At 45.5% G+C, this 24,364-nt stretch overlaps 1 protein-coding gene across 2 annotated transcripts in view; it reads left to right on the top strand.

Moving 5' to 3' along the window:
* Positions 1-24,364, top strand: part of LOC143764955 (zona pellucida sperm-binding protein 1-like) — a 150,159-nt gene that overhangs the window by 58,520 nt on the left and 67,275 nt on the right. For both annotated transcript variants that reach the window (XM_077251107.1, XM_077251108.1), the window contains exons 7-8: positions 13,235-13,356; positions 13,690-13,879. In XM_077251107.1, coding sequence (XP_077107222.1) covers positions 13,235-13,356; positions 13,690-13,879 — 312 coding nt within the window. The remainder of the gene's footprint in view (positions 1-13,234; positions 13,357-13,689; positions 13,880-24,364) is intronic.

Raw genomic sequence — 24,364 nt, 5'->3', positions numbered from 1 at the left:
TTCCTGTCCCATTAGTGCATGGAGACAACCTCCTATGCTGTCGTGGAAGGTTCTTAGAAACTGAATAACCAGTAAGACTAGTTCTATCACTTTATTTTATTTATATATTTTTTTACAACTTTGAAAATTAATTAAAAACTAGGAATGGCTGCATTTTAACAGAGCTCACTGGCTGTAGAGAAAAATCCCTCTCCATCCCCTTAAATGGAGCATCAAAAAGCTGGGATAAGGACCGGACAAGGACCTCCACTAACAGACCCAGCGCTCTGGAGACCCCGAGGTCGATAGGCGCAGGCAGTGCCATACAAAGCTATAGAACTCCAGAGGAGAGAGCTAAAACGCCAAGGACCACATTACTCACTTTGTCATCAGAGGAGCACAGGGGCTGTGGACCGGATCGGTGTCCATCTGCGGGTACCTGGTGGCGGTGTGAAAGGTGGGAGGAAATCTAAGGCCGGGACGACCAGGTGAACAGTGGTGAGTGCCGGAGGCGAGTTGGCATTGTGAAGGCGCCATTCCCCCCCCCCCCCCCTTCCTGAAACTTGAGGCAGCAGTGCAGGAATGGATAAAGGCTGAATGAGCCCTGAGGCTTCTCTGATTAAAGACAATTCGACACTAGTGAGACAGGCTGGGAAACCCAGTTTCTAGCACACTCATGTGCCAGTTCAGGGGGAGAGACTGTGACCCTGGAACACCACTACCCCCAGGGTGGGGAATGTAATATAACACCATTCACAACTCAGAGGAGATGGTAAGACAATACCACACTTCACACCTCTGAAACCCCCTTAACAAGTGCCTGCTCCAGTGATTCATACCAAGGGACAGGAACATTGCATTATCTGCACAACTTTTATGCTAGGCACTGTAGAGTTTCTGTGAAAAGTTTATTACATCCAGTTCTTTGAAGTCTCTATTTATTTAAGCCTACCATCTGAAACAGAAGCCAAGGTGGAATACATAGGTACACACTCTGCCCTAGTGCTGCTCCAACCAGTCATTCTGCTGAATCAGCAAATACTACTCTATGTAGCTCACAACTACCAGCATCTTGGCTGATCTGCCTTGCAAAGCTATGTGTGATTATGAAGTCACCAGTGATGTCACTGCCTTCTATACAGGAATACATGAGTGACTCTTTACACCATGGATACATTCGTGGGCAAAAATAGCAAGGAAGGCAGACCCTCAACACGTACCCAAACCGCAAATTCCCCCACAAAGCTGGCAAGTGAAAACTGCATAGACAACCCACGGCCCATAGCCCAAGCTATAATGGACCGTCTAATGCCAGAGATTGACAACCGGCTGTCTGCTTTCCGGGTCCCGCTGGAGGTGATAGTGTCGCAAGTCAATACACAGGGGTCACATCTCGCAAAGGCGGAGCAGAGTGTTTCTGATCTGGAGGAAGCTGTAAAATACCTCACAGGATGACTAGAGGCCAAAGAAAAAAACCTCTTTTCTATTGGATAAGGTCAATGACCTAGAAATGGATATCGCCACAATAATTTAAGGCTGGTGGGCCTCTCCAAGTCGGTCCCATCATCTGATCTCATTACATCACATCAGAATGGCTTCCGAAACAACTGAATTTAAACCCCGCTTCAGGTGAAATTAGGACAGAGAGCGAGCCCACCGCGTGGGTCCACCAAGGAATAGCTAGAAAGACAGACCACGACTGGTAATATTTAGGGTCCTGGACTTTCAAGACAAGCTACAAATACTATCAGCCTTCAGGAAGAAATGGAAGTTATCCTATAACAGCAATGAGCTTTTTCTGTTTCAGAACTACTCTGCGGCTCTGGCAGCGAAACATAAATCCTTCAGCCTAGCATGTAAACAACATTCGGTTCGGACTACAATACCCGGCTCTCCTATGTTTTACCATATCCGGAAAGAAATGGGCTTTTGACGATCCAACAAAGGCCCTAAACTATCTACGTTCCGAGATCCAGTCATCACCTCGGAATCTGGATGACACTTGAACACGCGGGGCCACTATGCTTGTTCATTTCTGTGATGTCACTGAATTTTAGAAGGCAGTGGCTCTTTTTGCACAAATTTTTTTTTATATTACCGTTATGTTAGGTTGTTTTTAACTTTTTTTTTTTTTTTTTCAAGTTGATAGTTTGTGGGAAGAATTATTGTTGACAAGGGAGGGGGAGGGTCTCTGCGTGCTCCTATACAGGTTTCAGCAGCTCCAACACTTACTCGCTGGGCTGAGTGGGGAGCTGGAATACAAATAATGATTTCATGGCTGTTTCCGCGCTGATGGATAGGTTAATGGCAGATACAGCCAACTCGGAGGTATCCATAGCACAATCTCTTTATTGGTGTACTTGGAGCGTAAACGGGCTTAACTCCCCTTTAAAAGGGAAGAAAGTCCTGAATTATTTACAATGTGCAAACTTCCATACTGTTTTCTTGCAAGAAACACATTGGATAAAGAATAACCATCCTTCTATCCTTAGCAAAAAATATTCAGTATGCACGGAGGCCTCTTATGTAAAAAAAAAATAAAGGGGCATACCTATTCTCATTAACAAAGGTAATAACCATGAGATTTAAGATGTTGTGGCAGATCACCAAGGAAGATTTCTGTTGGTTAAAGCCAACATAGAGAGGTTACTTACGGTTTGGTCAATGTGTATGCACCTAATGTTTTTTATCCTCAATTTCAGGTGCAATTAATGGCAAGCTTAATTGGCTGGGAAACGTCCCATTTAGTAGTTGGGGGGACTTCAATGAGGCACATGATGTGCTTTTGATAGGTCCAAACCCCACACCTCACACCGGTCAACACAGAGCAGTTACATACAGTCACTATTGGATCAACTGGGATTGACTGACATATGGAGACTGCAACACCCCATAGAGTGATAATTCGTAATACTCTCACGTACACGACTCCCATGCTAGGTTGGACTGCTGGTTGCTGGGCACATCTATGCTGCCATTGGTGCTCCAATCATATATTTTGGATATCCATATATCAGATCATGCCCCTGGGACTTTTAGATCCCGCTTGGTGAGCCCAATGAAGAGGGAGAGAAGTTGGAGACTTCCCGCATATTTATATAAATCAGATGACTTCAGAGCATTCCTTCAAACTTCTTGGAACAATTATAAGAGTGACAATTGGGAGCAGAGCCAAAATTCTTCCTTATTTTGGGCATCCTCCAAGGCTGTGATAAGGGGACAAATTATCTCCTATATAAGTAATAAAACGAGGAAATTAATGGGAAAACACCCATAGAAACACAAAAGTTGCTAACACAAGCATATAAGAACTTTAACCCCTTAAGCCCCAAGAGTGGTTTGCACGTTAATGACCCGTCCAATTTTTACAATTCTGACCACAGTCTCTTTATGAGGTTATAACTCTGGAACGCTTCAATGAATCCTGATGATTCTGACATTTTCTCGTGACATATTGTACTTCATGATAGCGGTAACATTTCTTCGATAAGACTTGCGTTCATTTCTGAAAAAAAAAACGGAAATTTGGCGAAAATTTTGAAAATTTCGCAATTTTCCAACTTTGAATTTTTATGCCCTTAAATCACAGAGATATATCACACAAAATACTTAAGTAACATTTCCCACATGTCTACTTTACATTTCCCACATGTCTACTTTACATCAGCACAATTTTGGAACCCCAATTTTTTGTTTGTTAGGGAGTTATAAGGGTTAAAAGTTGACCAGCAATTTCTCATTTTTACAACACCATTTTTTTTTTTTTTTTTTAGGGACCACCACATCTCATTTGAAGTCATTTTGAGGGGTCTATATGATAGAAAATAACCAAGTGTGACACCATTCTAAAAACTGCACCCCTCAAGGTACTCAAAACCACATTCAAGAAGTTTATTAACCCTTCAGGTGTTTCACAGAAATTTTTGGAATGTTTAAATAAAAATGAACACTTAACTTTTTTTTCACACAAAATTTACTTCAGCTCCAATTTGTTTTATTTTACCAAGGGTAACAGGAGAAAATGGCCCCCAAAAGTTGTTGTGCAATTTGTCCTGAGTACTCTGATACCCCATATGTGGGGGTAAACCACTGTTTGGGCGCATGGCAGAGCTCGGAAGGGAAGGAGCGCCGTTTGACTTTTCAATGCAAAATTGACTGGAATTGAGATGGGACACCATGTTGCATTTGGAGAGCCACTGATGTGCCTAAACATTGAAACCCCCCACAAGTGACCCCATATTGGAAACTGGACCCCCCCCCAAGGAACTTATCTAGATGTGTTGTGAGAACTTTGAACCCCCAAGTGTTTCACTACAGTTTATAACGCAGAGCCGTGAAAATAAAAAATCATTTTTTAGCCCCCGGCTTTGTATTTTCCCATGGGTAACAGGAGAAATTGGACCCCAAAAGTTGTTGTCCAATTTGTCCTGAGTACACTGATACACCATATGTTGGGGTAAACCCCTGTTTGTGCGCACGGGGGAGCTCGGAAGGGAAGGAGCACTGTTTTACTTTTTCAACGCAGAATTGTCTGGAATTGAGATCGGAGGCCATGTTGCGTTTGGAGAGCCCCTGATGTGCCTAAAACAGTGGAAACCCCCAATTCTAACTGAAACCCTAGCCCTAATGGGAAAATGGAAATAATTGTTTTGTTTTTTAATTTTATTTTTCCCTAGCTAAGGGGGTGATGAAGGGGGGTTTGATTTACTATTTATAGTGCTTTTTTAGTGGATTTTTATGATTGGAAGCCGTCACACACTAAAAGACGCTAAGACGCTTTTTATTGCAAAAAATAATAGTTTTTGCGTCTCCACAGTCATGTGAGGTCTTGTTTTTTGTGGGACGAGTTGACGTTTTTATTGGTACTATTTTCAGGCACGTGACCTTTTTTGATCGCTTTTTATTCTGATTTTTGTGAGGCAGAATGACCAAAAACCAGCTATTCATGAATTTCTTTTTTTTGAGGGGGAGGGGAGGGGGTGTCATTTATACCGTTCCCCGTTTTGGTAAAATTGATAAAGCAGTTTTATTCTTTGGCTCAGTACGATTAGTGATACCTCAATTATATAATTTTTTTTATGTTTGGCGCTTTTATACAATTAAATCTATTTTATTGTAAAAATAATTATTTTTGCATCGCTTTATTCTGAGGACTATAGCTTTTTTATTTTATAGGGACAGATCGCTGATCTGACACTTTGCAGAGCACTGTGTCAGATCAGCTATCTGACATGCAGGGCTGCAGGCTTACCAGCGCTTGCTCTGAGCAGGCGCTTGTAAGCCACCTCCCTGCAGGACCCGGATGTAGCCCCGCGGCCATTTTGGATCCGGGGCCTGCAGGGAGGAGATGCTCGGTACAAGGTGAGCACATCGCCTTGTACTGAGGGTCTCAGGGAAGCCCGCAGGGAGCCCCCTCCCTGCATGATGCTTCCCTGTACCACCAGAACGCTGTGATCATGTATGACCGCAGTGTGCCGAGGGTTAATGTGCCAGGGGTGGTCCGTGACCGCTCCTGGCACATAGTGCCGGATGTCAGCTGCGATAGTCAGCTGACACTCGGTCGCGCTCCCCCCGTGAACGCGGCCGATTGCATATGACGTACTATCCCGTCACTGGTAATGAAGTCCCAGGTCACCTCGACGGGATAGTACATCATATGGGATTAAGGGGTTAAATAGAAACAATACTCACATTAACAAACAAATTCTTGGAGGCTAAAGAAGTAGCTGACACATTGGCACACGAAAGTGCAATGCATAATTTAGACTACCAAAAGTCTAAGTATTTTGAATGGGCTAACAAACCAGGATGGTTGCTAGCATCCCTTACTAAACCCTTCAGAACACAAACTAGGATAAATAGGATTCGCAAAAAAAGTGGCCAGACAACATCTAAAAATGAAGAGACAGTGGATGAGTTAGGCTACTTTCACACCAGCGTCGTATGACGCACATCGCAATGCGTCGTTTTGGAGAAAAAACGCATCCTGCAAAGTTGCCCGCAGGATGCATTTTTTCCTCCATAGACTTGCATTAGTGACGCATTGCCACACGTCGCATCCATCGTGCGACGGATGCGTCGTGTTTTAGCAGACCGTCGGCACAAAAAAGTTACATGTAACTTTTTTTTGTGCGTCGTGTCTGCCATTTCCGACCGAGCATGCGTGGCTGGAACTCCGCCCCCTCCTCCCTGGACATTACAATGGGGCAGCAGATGCGTTGCAAAACTGCATCCGCTGCCCCCGTTGTTTTTTTTCACAGTATGCGTCGGCATGACACAGTGCGTCGTGCTTCGTACGACGCTAGTGTGAAAGTAGCCTTACGGACTTTTTTAGCTCCCTATTGTCATGGTTTGGACAGGGTTAATGCCCTGCCCTCTCAGGGTTAATTGTTATGGCCTCCTTTTGGATCTGGGAGGGATATTTATACCCACGCTGGACTAGGATTCTCTGTCAGTTATAGTTTTGTGTTTGTGCCTAACCCCCTGGTGTGCATCCATGTGCATACTGTGTTTGTTTGCTCTCCGTGCTTGTTCTGGTCTGTTTGATTCTCTCGGCTTTCAGATCTCCGGCTTCCACCTGACTATCCTTCTGCCTCACCCTCCTGTACCTCGCTTATCTCCTGGTTATTGACCTCGGCACGTTTGACTACTCACCGGCGCCGTTCGCCTCCTTTGCACCCTGGTGCCTGGCTCCATCCCTGGCCACTCCCCCTTTGTCACATGGTTCAGGTCCTGCTTGCTACCTTGAGTTCTCCACCGTTCCGCTCTGGGCTCCCTCACTGCGTTGAGCAGTCTCCCAGCAGTAGTTACACCTAGGATCCTTGACAATTATACGAGGAGGGTGTAGGGAGACTCCATGGTGTCTCGTGCTTTCTCCAGAGCAATGTTACCCCTACACTCACAGAAGAATAAAGAATTAGCTCTTAACGCACCCATCACTCCAACGGAGGTGGTGCAAACTATTAATACTCTAAGTATATCTAAAGCTCATGGACCAAGTGGGTTTGGTAATGAGCATTACAAAATATTAGGAGCTGCAGTAGGCCCACACCTATGCGAGGTGTTTATTGGAATGGTGAGAGATGGTCAATTACCCGACCGGTTTAATGAGACTAATATTAGTGTTGCCCAAACCGGGCAAAGACCTCCTAAAGGTTGATGGGTATAGACCAAGCTTGCTACTCAACTCCGATTTCAAAATCTTTACAAAAATGTTGGCAAATAGAGTCCAACAGATGATTCCTGAAATAAGATAGCTGCATCAAACAGGATTTATCCACGGAAAATCTAACACGTACAATATCAGGACAGCGATGGGGGCGATATCCTCTAGCAGTGTTTCTCAACTCCAGGCCTCAAGACCCACCTACAGGTCAAGTTTTCAGGATATCCTTAGTATTGCACAGGTGATGGAATTATTGTCTGAGGAGGTACTGCAATTGTCACCTGGACAATACTAAGGAAATCCTGAAAACATGACCTGTTGGAGGGTCTTGAGGACCGGAGTTGAGAAGCATGGCTCTAGCAGAATGCATAGACACAAGAAAAGCATTGTGGTCAGCCTTGATGCAGACAAGGTCTTTGACCGAGTATCTTGGCTCTACTTGCATCAATTGCTAGAAACTCTCAATTTTGGTCCATGGGTCTGTGAGGCTGTCAAGCTAATATATAAAAACCCCACTTCCCGACTCTATATAAACAATACATTTTCCAAAACCTTTTAAATACAAAAGGGTACAAGACAAGGCTGCCCACTATTCCCATTATTATTCAACTTGGCATTGGACCCCTCCTCAGAACCCTTCAAAATTTACCTGCTTTCCAATGATTTACAGTGGGAAACTCATCCAGTTAAATTACTAGCTTTTGCTGATGATATATTGTTGTTTATTGCTAACCTGGCCCAAGCCATCCCAGCCATAATGAGGATCCTGGTCTCATTTGGAGGAAATTCTGGCTTCAAGGTGAACTATAGTAAGTCGGAGGCTCTAGTGCTGTTTTGATCAGACAGGATAAAAGATGCAGCGTTCCCATTTCACTGGAGTAAGGAATCCATTAAACATTTGGGCATTCGACTCCCGGCAGACCCTTCAAAGCTGTATAAAACTAATTTTGGACCACATATAGCATTGATAATTGGTCCTTTAAACTCATGGAGACATTTTGCATTATCGTTTTCACGTAGATGCTATTTGATTAAAATGGTCATCTTTCCAAAGTTGCTATACTTCTATCCCGCTGCTATTGTCACAACCAGATATTAAACCATTAAATGCAGCATTTAGGAGGTTCATATGGGGTGAGAAGGGAAGAACGCACATTGGGCAATTGTAGCTTGAGCAATCCTAGAGAAAGGGAGGAATTAATTTTCCAGATATTCGAAGAAACAATCTGGCAGCTAACTTTAGGTACATTGTGGATTGGGTTTGCAGGGTCTCCCATTTTGCCAACGTACAATTGGAGCAATAGTTGAGCCTTTGGGTGTCACTGACCACTCTGATCCATCCGGGTAACGATGAGCTCCCTGATGATATTAGAGAGCACTCTGTTCTGTGACAAACTATTTTGACATGGAGGGAGAGGGAGAAAAATTTGTGGAGGGACAGGCGCTCTGTCTCCCTGTCAGTCATTTCTAGGCAACCCTAAATTTATGAATAATTGTCCACCTGTACATTATGTAACCTTGGAAAAACAGGGATGCACCATGGTGGCTGACATTTGGGATCAGAATTTCTCCCTACTGTCTTTTGCAACAGTCAACAGTGACATAGCTCTTCTCTTTTTTTTTTTTTTTTTTTTTGACACAGGCCATTCCTCTTCCTTCAGGCACATAGCCTAGCCCAAAAATATATTAGTGGTAGGAAAGACACAACTCAGATGAATAACATGGAGGGCTTTCTTAAAACCTTGAGGTTGCAAAATATACTCCATACTATGTCAGCATTGGTCTTGGGAGGGGAGAGACACCGGGCCTTCTAGATGGGTGAGAGGTATGTCAAGGTTTGAAGTTGGGGACTTTTTGGATGCTACGATGTCACAGAAGAAGTTTATTCCCTATAGTATTTACAGACCTGGCTCTATTGATTCTCCATAGGGCATACATCACTCCATCAACGCAGGCCAAAATGATACCTTCAACATTGTATACATGCTCAATATGTGGAACACACAACAGACCTCCTCCATCACCTGTGGAGTTGTCCAAGAATACAACATCTGTGGCATAGGATACATGTGGAACTACAGACTACCTTTCATTTTACACTCCCACTTATACCGCAATGGACAGTCTTCAATATACTAGGGGAATCTCCGTAATCTCTGCCCAAACATATAAAAGAAATTTTGGTAATACGAGCTTCTGCAGTTAGGAAGAGCATATCACACCATTGGTTGAACCCTAGTATACCATCCCAATCACTAATACAGGCAAAAATAATTAATGTTCCTATTCAAAATGGATTGGTTGGAAACATTAACCGACAGATTAACGGGGAAGTTTCTCACAACTTGGTCTTTTTTCTTATTCCTACATTATCGCCAGCTATTAAAGATACACTGATAGCCCAGTTGAAGGACACCAGATGGTATCTCCTTAAATGTATTGAAGGACATATCTCAATTCCAAGAACTCTAGATTTTTATGGATGCACGCAGAGAGGGTGGCGGGGTGATTAAGGGGAGGGATTAAATTTTGGATAAGTTAATGGTTTTGACAATGTCATATTGAACAGAATGGAAAAGACAATGACTTGGATCTTACGACATGTTATTGGTTTGATACGTACGGTTTAAAACCAAGTTTGAAAAAAAAAACCTAAAATTTCTTAGAAATTTTTTTTTTTTTTTCTTCCTCACCTTTTGCATCCTCTAACACAGTATTGCCATCAAAAGAATTTAAAAATCTAGTGGTAATATACATTTGTTTACTTGACATGGAATGACTCTTAGGGTATGTGCACACGTCAGGATTTCTTGCAGAAATTTCCTGAAGAAAACCGGAAATTTTCTGCAAGAAATCCGCATTTTTTTTTGCGTTTTTTTTCCCGTTTTTTTTTTAGCATTTTGCAAGCGAAATTAGCTTGCAGAATGCTAAAGTTTTCCAAGCGATCTGTAGCATCGCTTGGAAAACTGACAGGTTGGTCACACTTGTCAAACATAGTGTTTGACAAGTGTGACCAACTTTTTACTATAGATGCTGCCTATGCAGCATCAATAGTAAAAGATAGAATGTTTAAAAATAATAAACAAAATAAAAAAAATGGTTATACTCACCTGCAGACAACCGATCTCCTCAGCGGCGTCCGTTGTCCTATAGATGGTGTGTGTGCACAGGACCTTTCATGACGTAGCGGTCACATGACCGGTCTCGCGACCAATCACAAGACCGTGACGTCATCGCAGGTCCTTCACCGCACACCAGCTATAGGAACCGAAGCGGCAGCATGCACCGGAGAGGCGGGAAGACTCCGGAGGCCATCGAAGGTGAGTATATTACTATTTTTTTATTTTAATTCTTTTTTTTTTTTGACCAATTATATGGTGCCCAGTCCGTGGAGGAGAGTCTCCTCTCCTCCACCCTGGGTACCAACCGCACATAATCTGCTTACTTCCCGCATGGTGTGCACAGCCCCGTGCGGGAAGTAAGCAGATCAATGCACTCCTAGGTGTGCGGAATCCCCGCAATTCCGCAATTTTAATTAACATGTTGCTTTTTTTTCCGCAATGCGATTTTTTTTCGCATAAAAAATGCGGAATACCCTGTAAATAGGAGGCATATGTTAGCGTTTTTTCGCGTTTTTATAGCGAAAAAACGTGAAATATCCTGAACGTGTGCACATGGCCTTAAGGTACCGTCACTCGGCGACGCTGCAGCGATATAGACAACGAGCCGATCGCTGCAGTGTCGCTGTTTAGGTCGCTGGGGAGCTGTCACACAGACAGGTCGCTGGGGAGCTGTCACACAGACAGCTCTCTCCAGCGACCAATGATCAGGGGAACGACTTCGGCATCGTTGAAGACAGTTTCAACGATGCCGAAGTCCCCCTGCAGCACCCGGGTAACCAGGGTAAATATCGGGTTACTAAGCGCAGGGCCGCGCTTAGTAACCCGATATTTACCCTGGTTACCATTGTAAAAGTAAAAAAAAACAGTACATACTCACCTTCTGATGTCTGTCACGTCCCCCGGCGTCCACAGGGTTACGCGCTGCTGCTCAGAGCTTCCTGCACTGAATGTGTCAGCGCCGGCAGTAAAGTAGAGCACAGCGGTGACGTCACTGCTGTGCTCTGCTTTACTGCCGGCGCTGACACATTCAGTGCAGGAAGTTCTCGGCAGCAGCACGTAACCCTGTGGACACCGGGGGACGTGACAGACCTCAGAAGGGGAGTATGTACTGGTTTTTTTTTTTTTTTTTTTTTTTTTTACATTTACAATGGTAACCAGGGTAAATATTGGGTTACTAAGCGCGGCCCTGCACTTAGTAACCCGATGTTTACCCTGGTTACAAGTGAACACATCGCTGTATCGGCGTCACACACGCCGATACAGCAATGACAGCGGGTGATCAAGCGACGAAATAAAGTTCTGGACTTCTAGCTCCGACCAGCGATATCACAGCGGGATCCAGATCGCTGCTGCGTGTCAAGCACAACGAGATCGCTATCCAGGACGCTGCAACGTCACGGATCGTCGTTCTCGCTGCAAAGTCGCTTAGTGTGAAGGTACCTTTAGGCAGACTTCTCTTCACTTCACTAATTTAATTGAGCTCAGTTCCTCAGTCCTTACATTTCTCCTCAGAACTTGATCCCTTACATCAGTCTCCTCAGTAGCACTTTGTATCAGGACAACTACAGAGACTGGTAGCTGACTCATGCAATGCTACATATACCATTATTTATTCTAAAAGATGTCTGGGCCATATACTACAGGCAACTTTTACGGTCATTCCCTACTTGCTCATAGACTGTGGGCAGAGCCTTAACTCCTGTGAATTGTTGATCTGAGTTACTCGATAACATATTATCGTGTTTGTACATTTTCTTCTGCATTGTAAAGTGCTACAGAATATGTTGGTGCTCTATAAATTAACTTATTATTCAACACTCATTGTAAACTTGGAGTGTTAGTTGAAATTACACCTTTTCTGCTTTGTGCTATTAAAATAATCGAGAACAATGTTAAGTAGCTCAATACAACTATAATATAACAAGTAGTTTCTCCAAATTCCACTCAAAATACTTTTACTGACTAATTCGGACTCAGAATTGTTCAACCACTTCAAAAGAAGCATCCTTAGTACTTGGTAGAGAACGTTTTCCCTATTATGAACTGCTACAAAAGGTGATGTGTAGCCAAACACTAGCAACTCAGAGGAATGTTGGCCCATTCCTCATAGACAATGGTGTTCAGTTAACTAACTTACTTGAGTTTGCACATTGCAATCACCTTTTTCAAATCCCACCAAGATCATGTTTTTTCAACTGTTGGCTGTGCCAGCCACTACAGAATCTTCTAGGACTTCTTCTGAAACCAAGGCTTGAGGTCATTGTCATGTTGTAGGTCCAATGACTTCTAACCATCAGCTTCCTCACAGAAGACATGATTTCTACTAGAATTCCTTGATGCTGTATTGAATCCATCTTGCTGTCCACATGCTGCAGGTTTCCAGTGCCAGAGGAAACAAAACCGCGCCAGAGGATCAGTCCTTAATAGTCTGTGTGTCTAATCGATAGCAGAAAAAGGGGTAGCACTCTAAGCATAGCAAAAAAAAGTGTGAAAATGTATTCCATGCCAAAGATACACAACGTTTCGGTGCAAAGCCTTTATCTTGAGTATCCTTTTCCTTAGTCTTGGGTTGTCAAGAGTAGTCCAAAACTTATTAGTGAACTGAAGAGCTTTTCCCATGAGAAAACATAGCACATGCCTCGTAAATGCTGGCAGAAACTGGTGTCTGGCCATGCATCATGTTCGCAACAGGTTATACAGCTAAAGCTGCTGTACTAAAGATTCTTGTCTTGAATGGGGTTGACTATGTTTGAGACTGCAAGTGTCATTTAAAAGTGGCATATTGAGTTGAATTTAGTGAAAATGTTCATATTAGTAGAATTTACAAACTGTTTCAAAACCTCAAATAAGTCCACCCCATATGGCAAATTTATGTTTAGTTTGATTGCAACTTTACAATAACTTTTGGTTTAAGCTTTGCCGCAATAAATGTTATTGTGTTAAATATTAAAAACTTTTCTCCTTCCAGAGTTGTTTCTCAGTGCATGTATAATGACACCTTGTCAAATATCTCTCTGGTGGTGCTAACCCCACAACTTCCCATGGTGACCAGTACGGGGGTTCTGCGTGTGGAGCTGCGCATTTCTAAAGGTAACTAGACCTTGGGTAAAATATTAATAATATGTGTAGGACTTCTATTTGATACACTGAATTTATGAGCTGCAGTTTTAAAGGTGTTCTCATGAAGACTATCCATTCTCTAAAGATCCACTGTACTGATCGCCCTTGGTCCAGTTCCTAGAATTTCTTTGGAACACTTAAGCTAACTGTATATTTCCTCGGCAGTGGTAATGCATGGACTAGCAGAGTTCTCTAGAGCTAGGGACAGCACTCTGGCATCCATATACTCTCATGGCATGTAAAGTGTCTTTTGGAAAGCCTTATCAATGGTAAAGTAAGTTTTAAATTATTATTATGGTACAGGTTCATCATTTTCCACTTTCTACGCATCAGAAGACTTTCCAATACAGATTCAACTTCAGGAGCTTGTGTTCTTGGAGGCTCGTCTTCTGCAACCCTCCGATCCCAGACTGCACCTCCGCCTCCACCACTGCTGGGGAGCTCCAAGCACAGACCCAACAACTACACTGAGATGGCTGGTTATATATGATGGGTAAGTCACCAAATGCAAATCTAAACTTGTAATGACCTTTTCTAGTTTGGCTATTCCATCAATGACTGTTGCATGAGTAAAGTGTTGATTAATTTAAATCCTGCTGGGAAGATCTCAAGGGGCACAATAGCTTATCTGCCTTTAAGACCTGAGTACTATGAATGCGCATGGACAGTGAGGTGTGTTGCTTGAGAGTTGTTCTTAAAACTGGGTTGCAATAAAGGTACCTTCACACATAACGATTTCGTTAACTATATCGTTGCAACGTCACGCTTTTGGTGACGTAGCAACGATCCCGCTTAACGATCTCGTTATGTTTGACAGCGACCAACAATCAGGCCCCTGCTGGGAGATCGTTGGTCGTAGGGAATGATCAGGACCTCTTTCTGGTCGCTGATCACCCGCTGTCATCGCTGGATCGGTGTGTGTGACGCCGATCCAGCGATGTGTTCACTTGTAACCAGGGTAAATATCGGGTTACTAAGCGCAGGGCCGCGCTTAGTAACCCGATATTTACCCTGGTTACCATTGTAAAAGTAAAAAAAACGTACATGCATTCCGATGTCTGTCACGTCCCCCGCCGTCAGCTTCCCTGCACTCAGTGCACTGACTGTCAGCGCCGGCCGTAAAGCAGAGCACAGCGGTGGCGTCACCGCTGTGCTCTGCTTTACGGCCGGCGCTGACAGTCAGTGCGGGAAGCTGACGGCGGGGGACGTGACAGACATCGGAATGTGAGTATGTACTGTTTTTTTGGGGGTTTTTGTTTTTTAACTTTTACAATGGTAACCAGGGTAAATATCGGGTTACTAAGCGCAGCCCTGCACTTAGCAACCCGATGTTTACCCTGGTTACCCAGGTGCTGCAGGGGGACTTCGGCATCGTTGAAGACAGTTTCAACGATGCCGAAGTCGTTCCCCTGATCGTTGGTCGCTGGAGAGAGCTGTCTGTGTGACAGCTCCCCAGCGACGACACAACGACTTACCAACGATCACGGCCAGGTCGTATTGCTGGTCGTGATCATTGGTAAGTCTTTAGTGTAACGGTACCTTAAGGCCACGTTCACACTTTCAGTATTTGGTCAGTATTTCTCATCAGTATCTGTCACAAAAAACAGGAGTGGGTGATGAATACAGAAGCGGTGACGTGTTTCTATGAAACTGTTCCTCTGATTATTCCACTCCTGCTTTTTGGCCTACAAATGCTGATTGAAAAAAACTGACCAAATTCTGAATGTGGCCTAAAAGAATGTTGCTACACAAATGTTAGGCTCCAGAAATGGTATTTTTTGTGAAGCAACCTGGAGCCTGTTGTCTGTGAATTCTGAAATGAAAGGGCAAGTTATCTCCCTCTTGTGTTGAGAAGGGGTCACACGGGAAAACAAAATACACGCACTGTGTGTACGGTAAAGTTTCTCAGAGGGCCAAACCTCTGGTACCACTTTATTATAGTAACAGTAGGTAAAAAATATCCCAATATATTTTTAACAAAACACTATATGCAAATTGCCTCTTCAGAGAAAAAGAGGACTTAAACTCTATAGTGACCCTGTTGGAAGTAGAGATCCTGCAAGTCACAATCAATTCTTTAACGAGTCGTGCAATATGACTTGGGATAAAAGCCAAATCAGTATCTCAATTTGCAGACACTATTTCGGGCTGTTGGCCCTCCTCAGTACGAAGCATGAGAACTAATTTTGTATCTCCATCTCTAGGCCACTTTTCATTCAAGTTTCTATATTGCAGATGTAATGGTCTCTAACCTGTCCAGCCCAATAAATTGCATCTCATCCATTCTGACAGCGATTTATTTTTCCCTCCTCACTGTGAAAAAAGGGTACAGATGAGTCAGAAAGAATACTTGTCCCTGAGCAAGGGAAGAGGGAGTAGTGGTGTATGGCAATATGCCAACCAGACTAACAAGGTAATAAGAACAGGGATAAAGGTAAATACAAATCATACAAATAAGCACACACAAACAGAAGGAAAACACTGGGTGTAACGGGGTCTACTGAGCTGTAGTACCTTTTTCAGTACCACCCCGTGTATCAGGAGGTCCACTCTGCTTTGGCTGGATTCTGAATGAAGGACGCTGGCTGGAATTCCTGGGTTACATGGGTGCATATAAAATCTCACTGCTTCTCCACGTATTTCCAGTTTAACCACACTTTATTCACAGGACAGAATATATAACACAGATACAGAGGGCAGGCCAAAAGAACAGCAGCAGGCCAGACATACATTACAATAGCTGCAGGTGGCCAGAGCCTGCCAATATTTACTGTGGGAATTACAAAGGTGGGGGAGGACAGAAGGACAATATCTTGTCCCATCTGCCCAGGGGCGCGCAGCCTGTGGGCTGATGCATCTCACATGGAACCTATTATACATATATATAACGGCCCAACATATTCTGGGTGCTGGGGGATTCTGTAACACGGCTCCCCCTTTCAGCGACACGAACGGCATACACAGTCTGATCCTTAACGGATCGGTTTGGGGATGACCGAAGTTTATGGGGTTAGTACAAGTTCCGTTTGTCGACTTAGTCCATCGGCGTTACCGTTTTGTTTGCCGGGTCTGTAGTGGATGGTGAAGTCCAGATGTTGTAGGGCTAAACTCCACCGCAGTAATCTGGCGTTGTCTCCGGAGACCCGATTAAGCCAGACTAGGGGATTATGGTCCGTTAGGAGGGAAAACGGTCGTCCATACAAATATGGTTGTAACTTTTTGAGTGCCCATACTACTGCCAGGCACTCCTTCTCGATGGCCGCATAGCTCACTTCACAGAGCAGTAGTTTCCGACTCGGGTAAGCTACCGAGTGTTCTTGGCCGTCCGGCCCGACTTGGCTCAGTACTGCCCCCAATCCAAGCATAGAAGTGTCTGTGTGAACAAGGAAGCGTTTAGTTGGATCGGGTGCGGCCAATACAGGGGTATTGGTGAGGGCATCCTTTAGCTGGTGGAAGGCTTCCTCACACTCTGGGGTCCAGGTTACCTGGCGGGGTTGGTTCTTACGGGTCAGATCAGTGAGGGGCATGGCTACGCTGCTGTAATAGAGAACGAATTTCCTGTAATACCCCGCTGTCCCTAGAAACGCCATGACCTGGGTTTTAGTGCATGGGGTGGGCCATTTGGCTATGGCCTCAATCTTGGCTGGTTCTGGTCTGTTTCCCACTTCCCACCCAATGCCCTAAATACTGAACCTCTGCTTTGCCCACGTGACACTTGTTTGGGTTCAGGGTGATTCCGGCCTTGTGGATCCTGTCTAATACTGTCTCTAGGTGATTTAGATGCTCTTCCCATGTCACGCTGTAGATGGCGATGTCATCCAGGTAGGCACACGCATAGTCCTGGAGACCATCCAGAAGCCGGTCAGCCAGCCTCTGGAAGGTCGCCGGGGCAGTCTTCATCCTGAATGGCATAACTCAAAACTGGAATAAGCCAAACGGAGTGACAAATGCCGACTTGGGAATAGCGTCAGGACTAAGGGGAATCTGCCAGTAGCCTTTGCATAGATCGATAGTGGTCAAATACTTTGCCCCTGCCAGCCGGTCTAACAACTCATCCACACGTAGCATGGGATACGCATCCGTCACTGTTTTCTCATTGAGCTTACGATAGTCTACACAAAACCATGTAGTTTGGGCACTAACACTACGGGGGATGCCCAGGGACTATCTGACTCTTCAATGATCCCTAAACGCAACATCTCTCGTATCTCTTGTCGCATCCCTTGTCGCATCCCTTCTCGTACAGACTCAGGGACGCGGAAGGGGGGTTGTCGCAGGGGGGTCTGATCCTGGGTCTCAACCTTTTGTTATGCCAGGCGAGTGTACCTGGGTTTCCCCGAAAACATCAGGCAAGGGAAGTCCAGCTAAATCCTCTGCTTCAGGTGCCCAGATGGCCACTACCTCTTCATGGCGCTCCCGGTAGGGCTTCAGCATATTCACGTGGATCATGCGGATAACCCTGGGGTCATCACAATCGGCGACATTATAGGTGGTGTCGGCTATTTTCCCCACTACTTGGTAGGGCCCCTGCCATGCAGCTTGGAACTTCTTCTACCTAGTGGGCTCTAACACCAGGACCTTCTGTCCTATTTCCAAGGTGTGCTCTCTGGCCCTCCTATCGTACCATACGCGCTGGCGCCGCTGAGCCACCTGCATGTTCCCACGTACAGCCTGGGTCAGCTCCTGTAGGCGGTCCCGGAATTCCAGCACATAGGGTACAATAGGTACCCCTTCTATGATACCCTCCCCTTCCCAGTGTTCTAGCACTAAGTCTAGGGGTCCCCTTACCCGTCTCCCGTATACCAGTTTCAATGGGGAGAACCCCGTGGAGTTTTGGGGCACCTCCCGATAGGCAAACAGGAGGTGAGGCAAGAATTTCTCCCAGTCCCTGTAGGTCCTGGTAAAAGTCCCAATGAGTTGTTTTAACGTCCCGTGAAAGCGTTCACACAACCCACTGGATTGCAGGTGGTACAGGGCGCTTCTAATGGACTTTACGCCACACAGCTTCCACAGTTGGTTGGTCATCTCTGCTGTAAACTGGGTACCCTGGTCCGAGATAATCTCCCGGGGAAATCCAACCCGTGAGAAAACTTGGAGCAAGGCAGCCGCCACCGTCTCTGCCAGTATGTTAGGTAGCGCAACCGCCTCTGGATACCGTGTGGCATAATCTACCACTGTCAATATATACCTTTTCCCTGATGGACTGGGGTTGGCTAACGGCCCTATCAGATCGACCGCTACTCGGCTAAATGGTTCCCCCACAATGGGTAGGGGGCGTAATTTGGCCTTGCATCGATCTCCCCTCTTTGCCAATGCGCTGGCAACTGTCACAGGTCTGGCAGTACTGACGAACATCATAGGTTACCCCCGGCCAAAAGAAGTTTTGTGTCAGACAATGCCTGGTGCGACTGACGCCGAAGTGCCCGGCCAAGGGTATGTCATGAGAGATTCGCAGTAACTCCTGTCTATACTTCTTGGGAACTACCAGCTGTCGTTTTATAGTGGGGCTCGTCCCTGTGTGGTGCTGCTCTGTGATCCGGTAGAGGAGTCCCTGCTTCCATATAAACTGTTCCCCTTCCAGTACCCCTCTCCCCTCTTGTGCCTTCCCATGATATCCCTCCAATGAAGGATCCTCAAGTAACTCCCTCTTAAATTCATCTGGTGTGGCCCAAGAAATGTGTCTGGCTATGGGAATACGTGTAGGGCTGGGGTGTCTTACCTGGGCCTCCTCTGTGTGATTTCGCCTCCGCAGCTCGAGCTGGTCTCCGGGTGGTCACAGGATATGTCTCAGCCAGAGGGGCAACTGAGAAGGCAGGCAACATTTCCCAGCAAAACATCTGCGGGCAAATCCTCCATCAAGCTGACCTCAACAAGGCCATCCCCGACTCCCCAGTTCAGGTGAATCCTGGCAGTGGGCAGTCGATGTATGGCTCCCCCTGCTACATGGACTGCCACTGTCCGGTCCGTCTTCTCTTGGTCCCGGACGAAGATGAGGCTTCACAAGGTTCAAAGTTGCCCCTGAATCTTAGTCCCTGCATATGTTTTCCATTAACACACACGACCTGTTGATGCTGTTGTCGGTTATCTGCCCGGGCTGCCTGCACGGGATCCACTTCATGCAACACTTCCTCCATCTCTTCCACCCCTTGGTTAGTCGTAGCCCACAATGTCGGGTCAACTTTGCCTTGGTAGCAGTGTACAGCGGCCCGGCTGAAGGTAGCTGTTCCCGCGTTTGGCCACTGGGTATGCTGAGTCCGGTTGGGACATTGTCTTTGCAGGTGGCCCAGCTGACGGCAGGTGTGGCATCGCGCCCCAGGGGAACTGTGGTAGGCCGGGTTTGTAGCTGGTCCCCCTACAATCTTCGGTGGTTTGGGGCCCTCCAGGTCCATGGGTGGACCCCTAGTGACCATCTTTGATCCGGACAACTGAGGCCTCCTGGCATAATGATGTTCATCGGCCAGACGAGCGGCTTCCTCAAGAGTCATTGGCCGCCTGTCCCGAAGCCATTCCTATGTCTCGGGGGGGTTAGTCAATTAAAGAATCGTTCTAACAAGACGAGCTGGAGGACGTCCTCCTTAGTGGTTGCTTGGCTCCCTTGTATCCACTGTAGTAATGACCGCCGTAATTTACAGGCCCATTCAGCGTGGGTATCGATTACTCGTTTTATAAGTCCGCGGAACTCTTGGCGGTATGCCTCTGGTGTCAGCGCATACCGGGCCAAGATCACTTCTTTGATCCGCTCATAGTCCATACAGTCCTCATCAGGTACCGTGCGATAGGCATCCGCTGCCCGGCCTGTCAGCTTGCTGGCCAGAATCTAAACCCGTTCCTCCGGCTTCAACTTGAAGAAGGGCACACTGCCGCTCAGTCCTGCAGAAAGCCATCAATGTCTTCCTCTGCCTCCCCCAACTGTCGGAAGGCATTATACTGGATCTTCTTGTGGCTTACTGTTGAAGGTACCTGGTCGGAGGCCAGATCTCCCCCTGCTCGCTTACTCTCCTGTCTCTGCTCTGCCTTCTCCATCTTGGCCAGCTCCACTTTGGTCCGCTCTGCCATCTCCATCTTGGCTAGCTCTATCCTGGTCCGCTTGGCCATCTTTTCCTTCAGACCAGTACGCACATCAGCCATCACCTCTCGTATAATCTCTACTGCAGGGTTTGGGCCATAAAACGCCAGTCTGTTCTTTACCTCCCTCTGGAATTCAGTCTCCTCCACGTTCACATTGGGGGGGCACTGCACTGTCGTGTTCCATGATGGCTGCTACCAAATCCGCTTTTGTTTTGTTGCTGGCAATTAACCCTCGGGCTTCCACCAGATCTTTTAATGTAGTCCTATTTAACTTCTGGTAGTTGTTTTCCATTCATTCCTTTCCTCCTGTAGAAGGGGTCTCACATCCCGCTGTCTGCCACCAGTGTAACGGGGTCTACTTTGCTGTAGTACCTCTTTCAGTACCACCCTGTGTATCAGGAGGTCCACTCTGCTTTGGCTGGATTCTGAATGAAGGACGCTGGCTGGAATTCCTGGGTTACATGGGTGCATATAAAATCTCACTGCTTCTCCACGTATTTCCAGTCTAACCACACTTTATTCACAGGACACAGAACATATAACACAGATACAGAGGGCAGGCCAATAGAACAGCAGCAGGCCAGACATACATTACAATAGCCAGAGGTGGCCAGAGCCTGCCGATATTTATTGTGGGAATTACAATGGTGGGGGAGGACAGAATGATAATATCTTGTCCCATCTGCCCAGGAGCGCAGCCTGTGGGCTGATGCATCTCACATGGAACCTATTATACATGTATATAACGGCCCAACATATTCTGGGTGCTGGGGGATTCTGTAACACTGGGGAGGGAGGATGTGGGAAAAAAACTAAATACAAGACAGAGTATTTGCATACAACCAAACCCAAACAGTCTTGCATATATCCACCAAACACCTTCTCAAACAACTCTTCTTCAATGCCTAGCAATGCCTGCTTGCCAGAGGCCAGTTCAAATAGGAGAGCAGCAGATTAACCGCCTGCACTTCTAGACGAAACCTGCACCGTTTAATATGAAGAACTGCTTCTAGTCAGTGCAGGAGTATGAGAAATCAGACGGCACGGTCATCTGGCAACTTTGCTGCGTTAAACCCATGACAATATGTGGACCTGGTAGTTTCCTCAAAGTACAGGGCCCAGAAGTGAAATACTGTAGATATTGCTGTATTAAACTATAACATTTTAAATGTTAAAGTACGTAGTATTACAGTGAAAATACATGCAAAGCACTGTATAACCAGTGTGTGGGATGGCACAAAATCTCATGCCAGGTCGATTTTTTTTTTTTTTTTTTTTTTTTTTCCTAGAGGTATACATTGCTTATTGTAATTTTGTGTAACATTTGTATGTAAATGAGAATGAAATGGTGAGTGTGAGTGGAGTTCCCCCCCCCAAGACAGCACACCAGAGGATGTAAACCCTCTCTGATAAGCACAGGAAACACAAAGAGGTGAAATAGTCCCTCCCACATCCTCCCTCCAGTGTTTATTCCTTTCCCTATCGGATGAAGAGGTCATCCGAGGTTGTGCTGTGCTGCAACAGGCACCCAGGGATATTAAAAAATTGCTGGGTAGCAGGGAACTGAGTGGGTGAGTCGCCTGCCTGGGCAGTGGGGTACTTGGTACCGGGTCCGGTACTTAAAGGGGATGCCACGGTGGCTGCGACCCGGTCCGTGGCCCTGGGTGCCCAATTAAAGAAAGTGTTTTACGAATAAAGTTCGTGACGCCACCTGTGGTATTCGGTCAGTAGGGACTGACGCTGCTTAAAGGGGTCCTGTGGGGTGATGGTATGGCAGCTAGATGGTGTAACTTCCCACAGGTGAAGTAGGTCCCCAGGGCTCCCAGTGTATGGTGAAGATGGTGGGTGGTGCGATGAAGAATGAGGACACAGGTTTGCAATGTCTTTACCTGCAAACCTGTAAGCTTCAGGCAACCGCAGTCCAGAGCACCAGACAACAGGTACAGGCAGGGTCTGGCCGGCTTGGAAGTGAATCCAGGGTCTCCCTTACCAGGTGGAGATCAAAGCCTTCCTCCCAAGTGTGGTGGCATTGCAGTCCCTTACTGCCTAAGGCTTCAAATAAGGTCTCAGTTTCTCTCTGTCCCTCATAAGGCCGGCGTCACACTAGCGAGTTTTACGAACGTATGAGAGGTGCAGAAAATACGGATTGCATACGGTACAATGATTCTCTGTCCCAGCTCCTCTATCTGCCGTATTTTACTGATCTGTATTATACGGTCTTGTACGGCCGTAGAAAATCGCAGCATGCTGCGTTTGTCACCGTATTGCGCAAAAAAAATTGCCAATGAAAGTCTATGGGGGCGAGAAAAATACGGATTATACACGGACCAGCATTGTGACTTGCGAGAAATACGCAGCGGTGTTCTATAGAAAAGCTGGTAATTCAATTGCCGGCTTTTTCTTTCTCCTTCCCAAACCCGACATGATATGAGACATGGTTTACATACAGTAAACCATCTCATATCCCCTTTTTTTTTTTATTTTTGCATATTCCACACTACTGTTAGTAGTGTGTATGTGCAAAATTTGGGCGCTGTAGCTTGTAAAATAAAGGGTTAAATCGCAGAAAAAATTGGCGTGGGCTCCCGCGCAATTTTCTCCGCCAGACTGGTAAAGCCAGTGACTGAGGGCAGATATTAATAGCCTAGAGAGGGTCCATGGTTATTGGCCCCCCCCTGGCTAAAAACATCTGCCCCCAGCCACCCCAGAAAAGGCACATCTGGAAGATGCGCCTATTCTGGCACTTGGCCACTCTCTCTTCCCACTCCCGTGTAGCGGTAGGATATGGGGTAATGAAGGGTTAATGTCACCTTGCTATTGTAAGGTGACATTAAGCCAGATTAATAATGGAGAGGCGTCATTTATGACACCTATCCATTATTAATCCAATAGTACGAAATGGTTAATAAAACACACACACATTATTTCAAAGTATTTTAATGAAATAAAGACACAGGGTGTTGTAATATTTTATTATACTGGTAATCCACCTGAAGACCGTCGTCCTATAAGAAAGGTAACATAAAAAATCAACAACATTCCATACCTTCCGTCGTTCTGTCAGTCCCACGATGTAAATCCATCTGAAGGGGTTAAATAATTTTACAGCCAGGAGTTCTGCTAATGCAGTGCTCGTGGCTGTAAAACCCCGGGGAATGAATGGAGTGCAGGGGAATGTCCTGTAGTTACCTTGAGTCGCGGTGATGCGCCCTCTGCTGGATGTCCTCATATGAACTCGAGCCTGGGAAAAATTCCCACGCTCGAGTTCATATGAGGACATCCAGCAGGGGGCGCATCACCGCGACTCAAGGTAACTACAGGACATTCCCCTGCTTTCCATTCATTCACAACATTTTACAGACAGGAGCGACTGCATTAGCACAGATTCTGGCTGTAAAATGATTTAACCCCTTCAGATGGATTTACATCGTGGGACTGACAGAACGACGGAAGGTATGGGATATTGTTGATTTTTTATGTTACCTTTTTTACAGGATGAGGGTCTTCAGGTGGATTACCAGTATAATAAAATATTACTACACCCTGTGTCTTTATTTCATTAAAATACTTTGAAATAATGTGTGTGTGTTTTATTAACCATTTCGTACTATTGGATTAATAATGGGTAGGTGTCATAAATGACTCCTCTCCATTACACTGGTCAACAGCATTTTTGGTGCCAAAGATATTTCATCGAATTTGGGGTATTTTTGGGGTGCTGATTCTGAATATGTCATCAGTTTTGCCAGATTGGCTCAAGTTTTTGAGATTTTTGGTATCTTATTTATAGCACTTGTTGGTAAATGCGACGCATCATCTCATTAATTTCTTTGGATTAGTACTTGAACTGAGCAGTTCTCAATATAGTTTTGTGTTAATTAGTGTTCTAAAAGTTTGTTCATAGCTTGAT

Source organism: Ranitomeya variabilis, chromosome 4, assembly GCF_051348905.1.
Source record: "Ranitomeya variabilis isolate aRanVar5 chromosome 4, aRanVar5.hap1, whole genome shotgun sequence".
Classification (NCBI taxonomy): domain Eukaryota; kingdom Metazoa; phylum Chordata; class Amphibia; order Anura; family Dendrobatidae; genus Ranitomeya; species Ranitomeya variabilis.
Note: the sequence above shows the minus strand (reverse complement) of the source record. Positions and strands in the feature narration are given on the sequence as shown.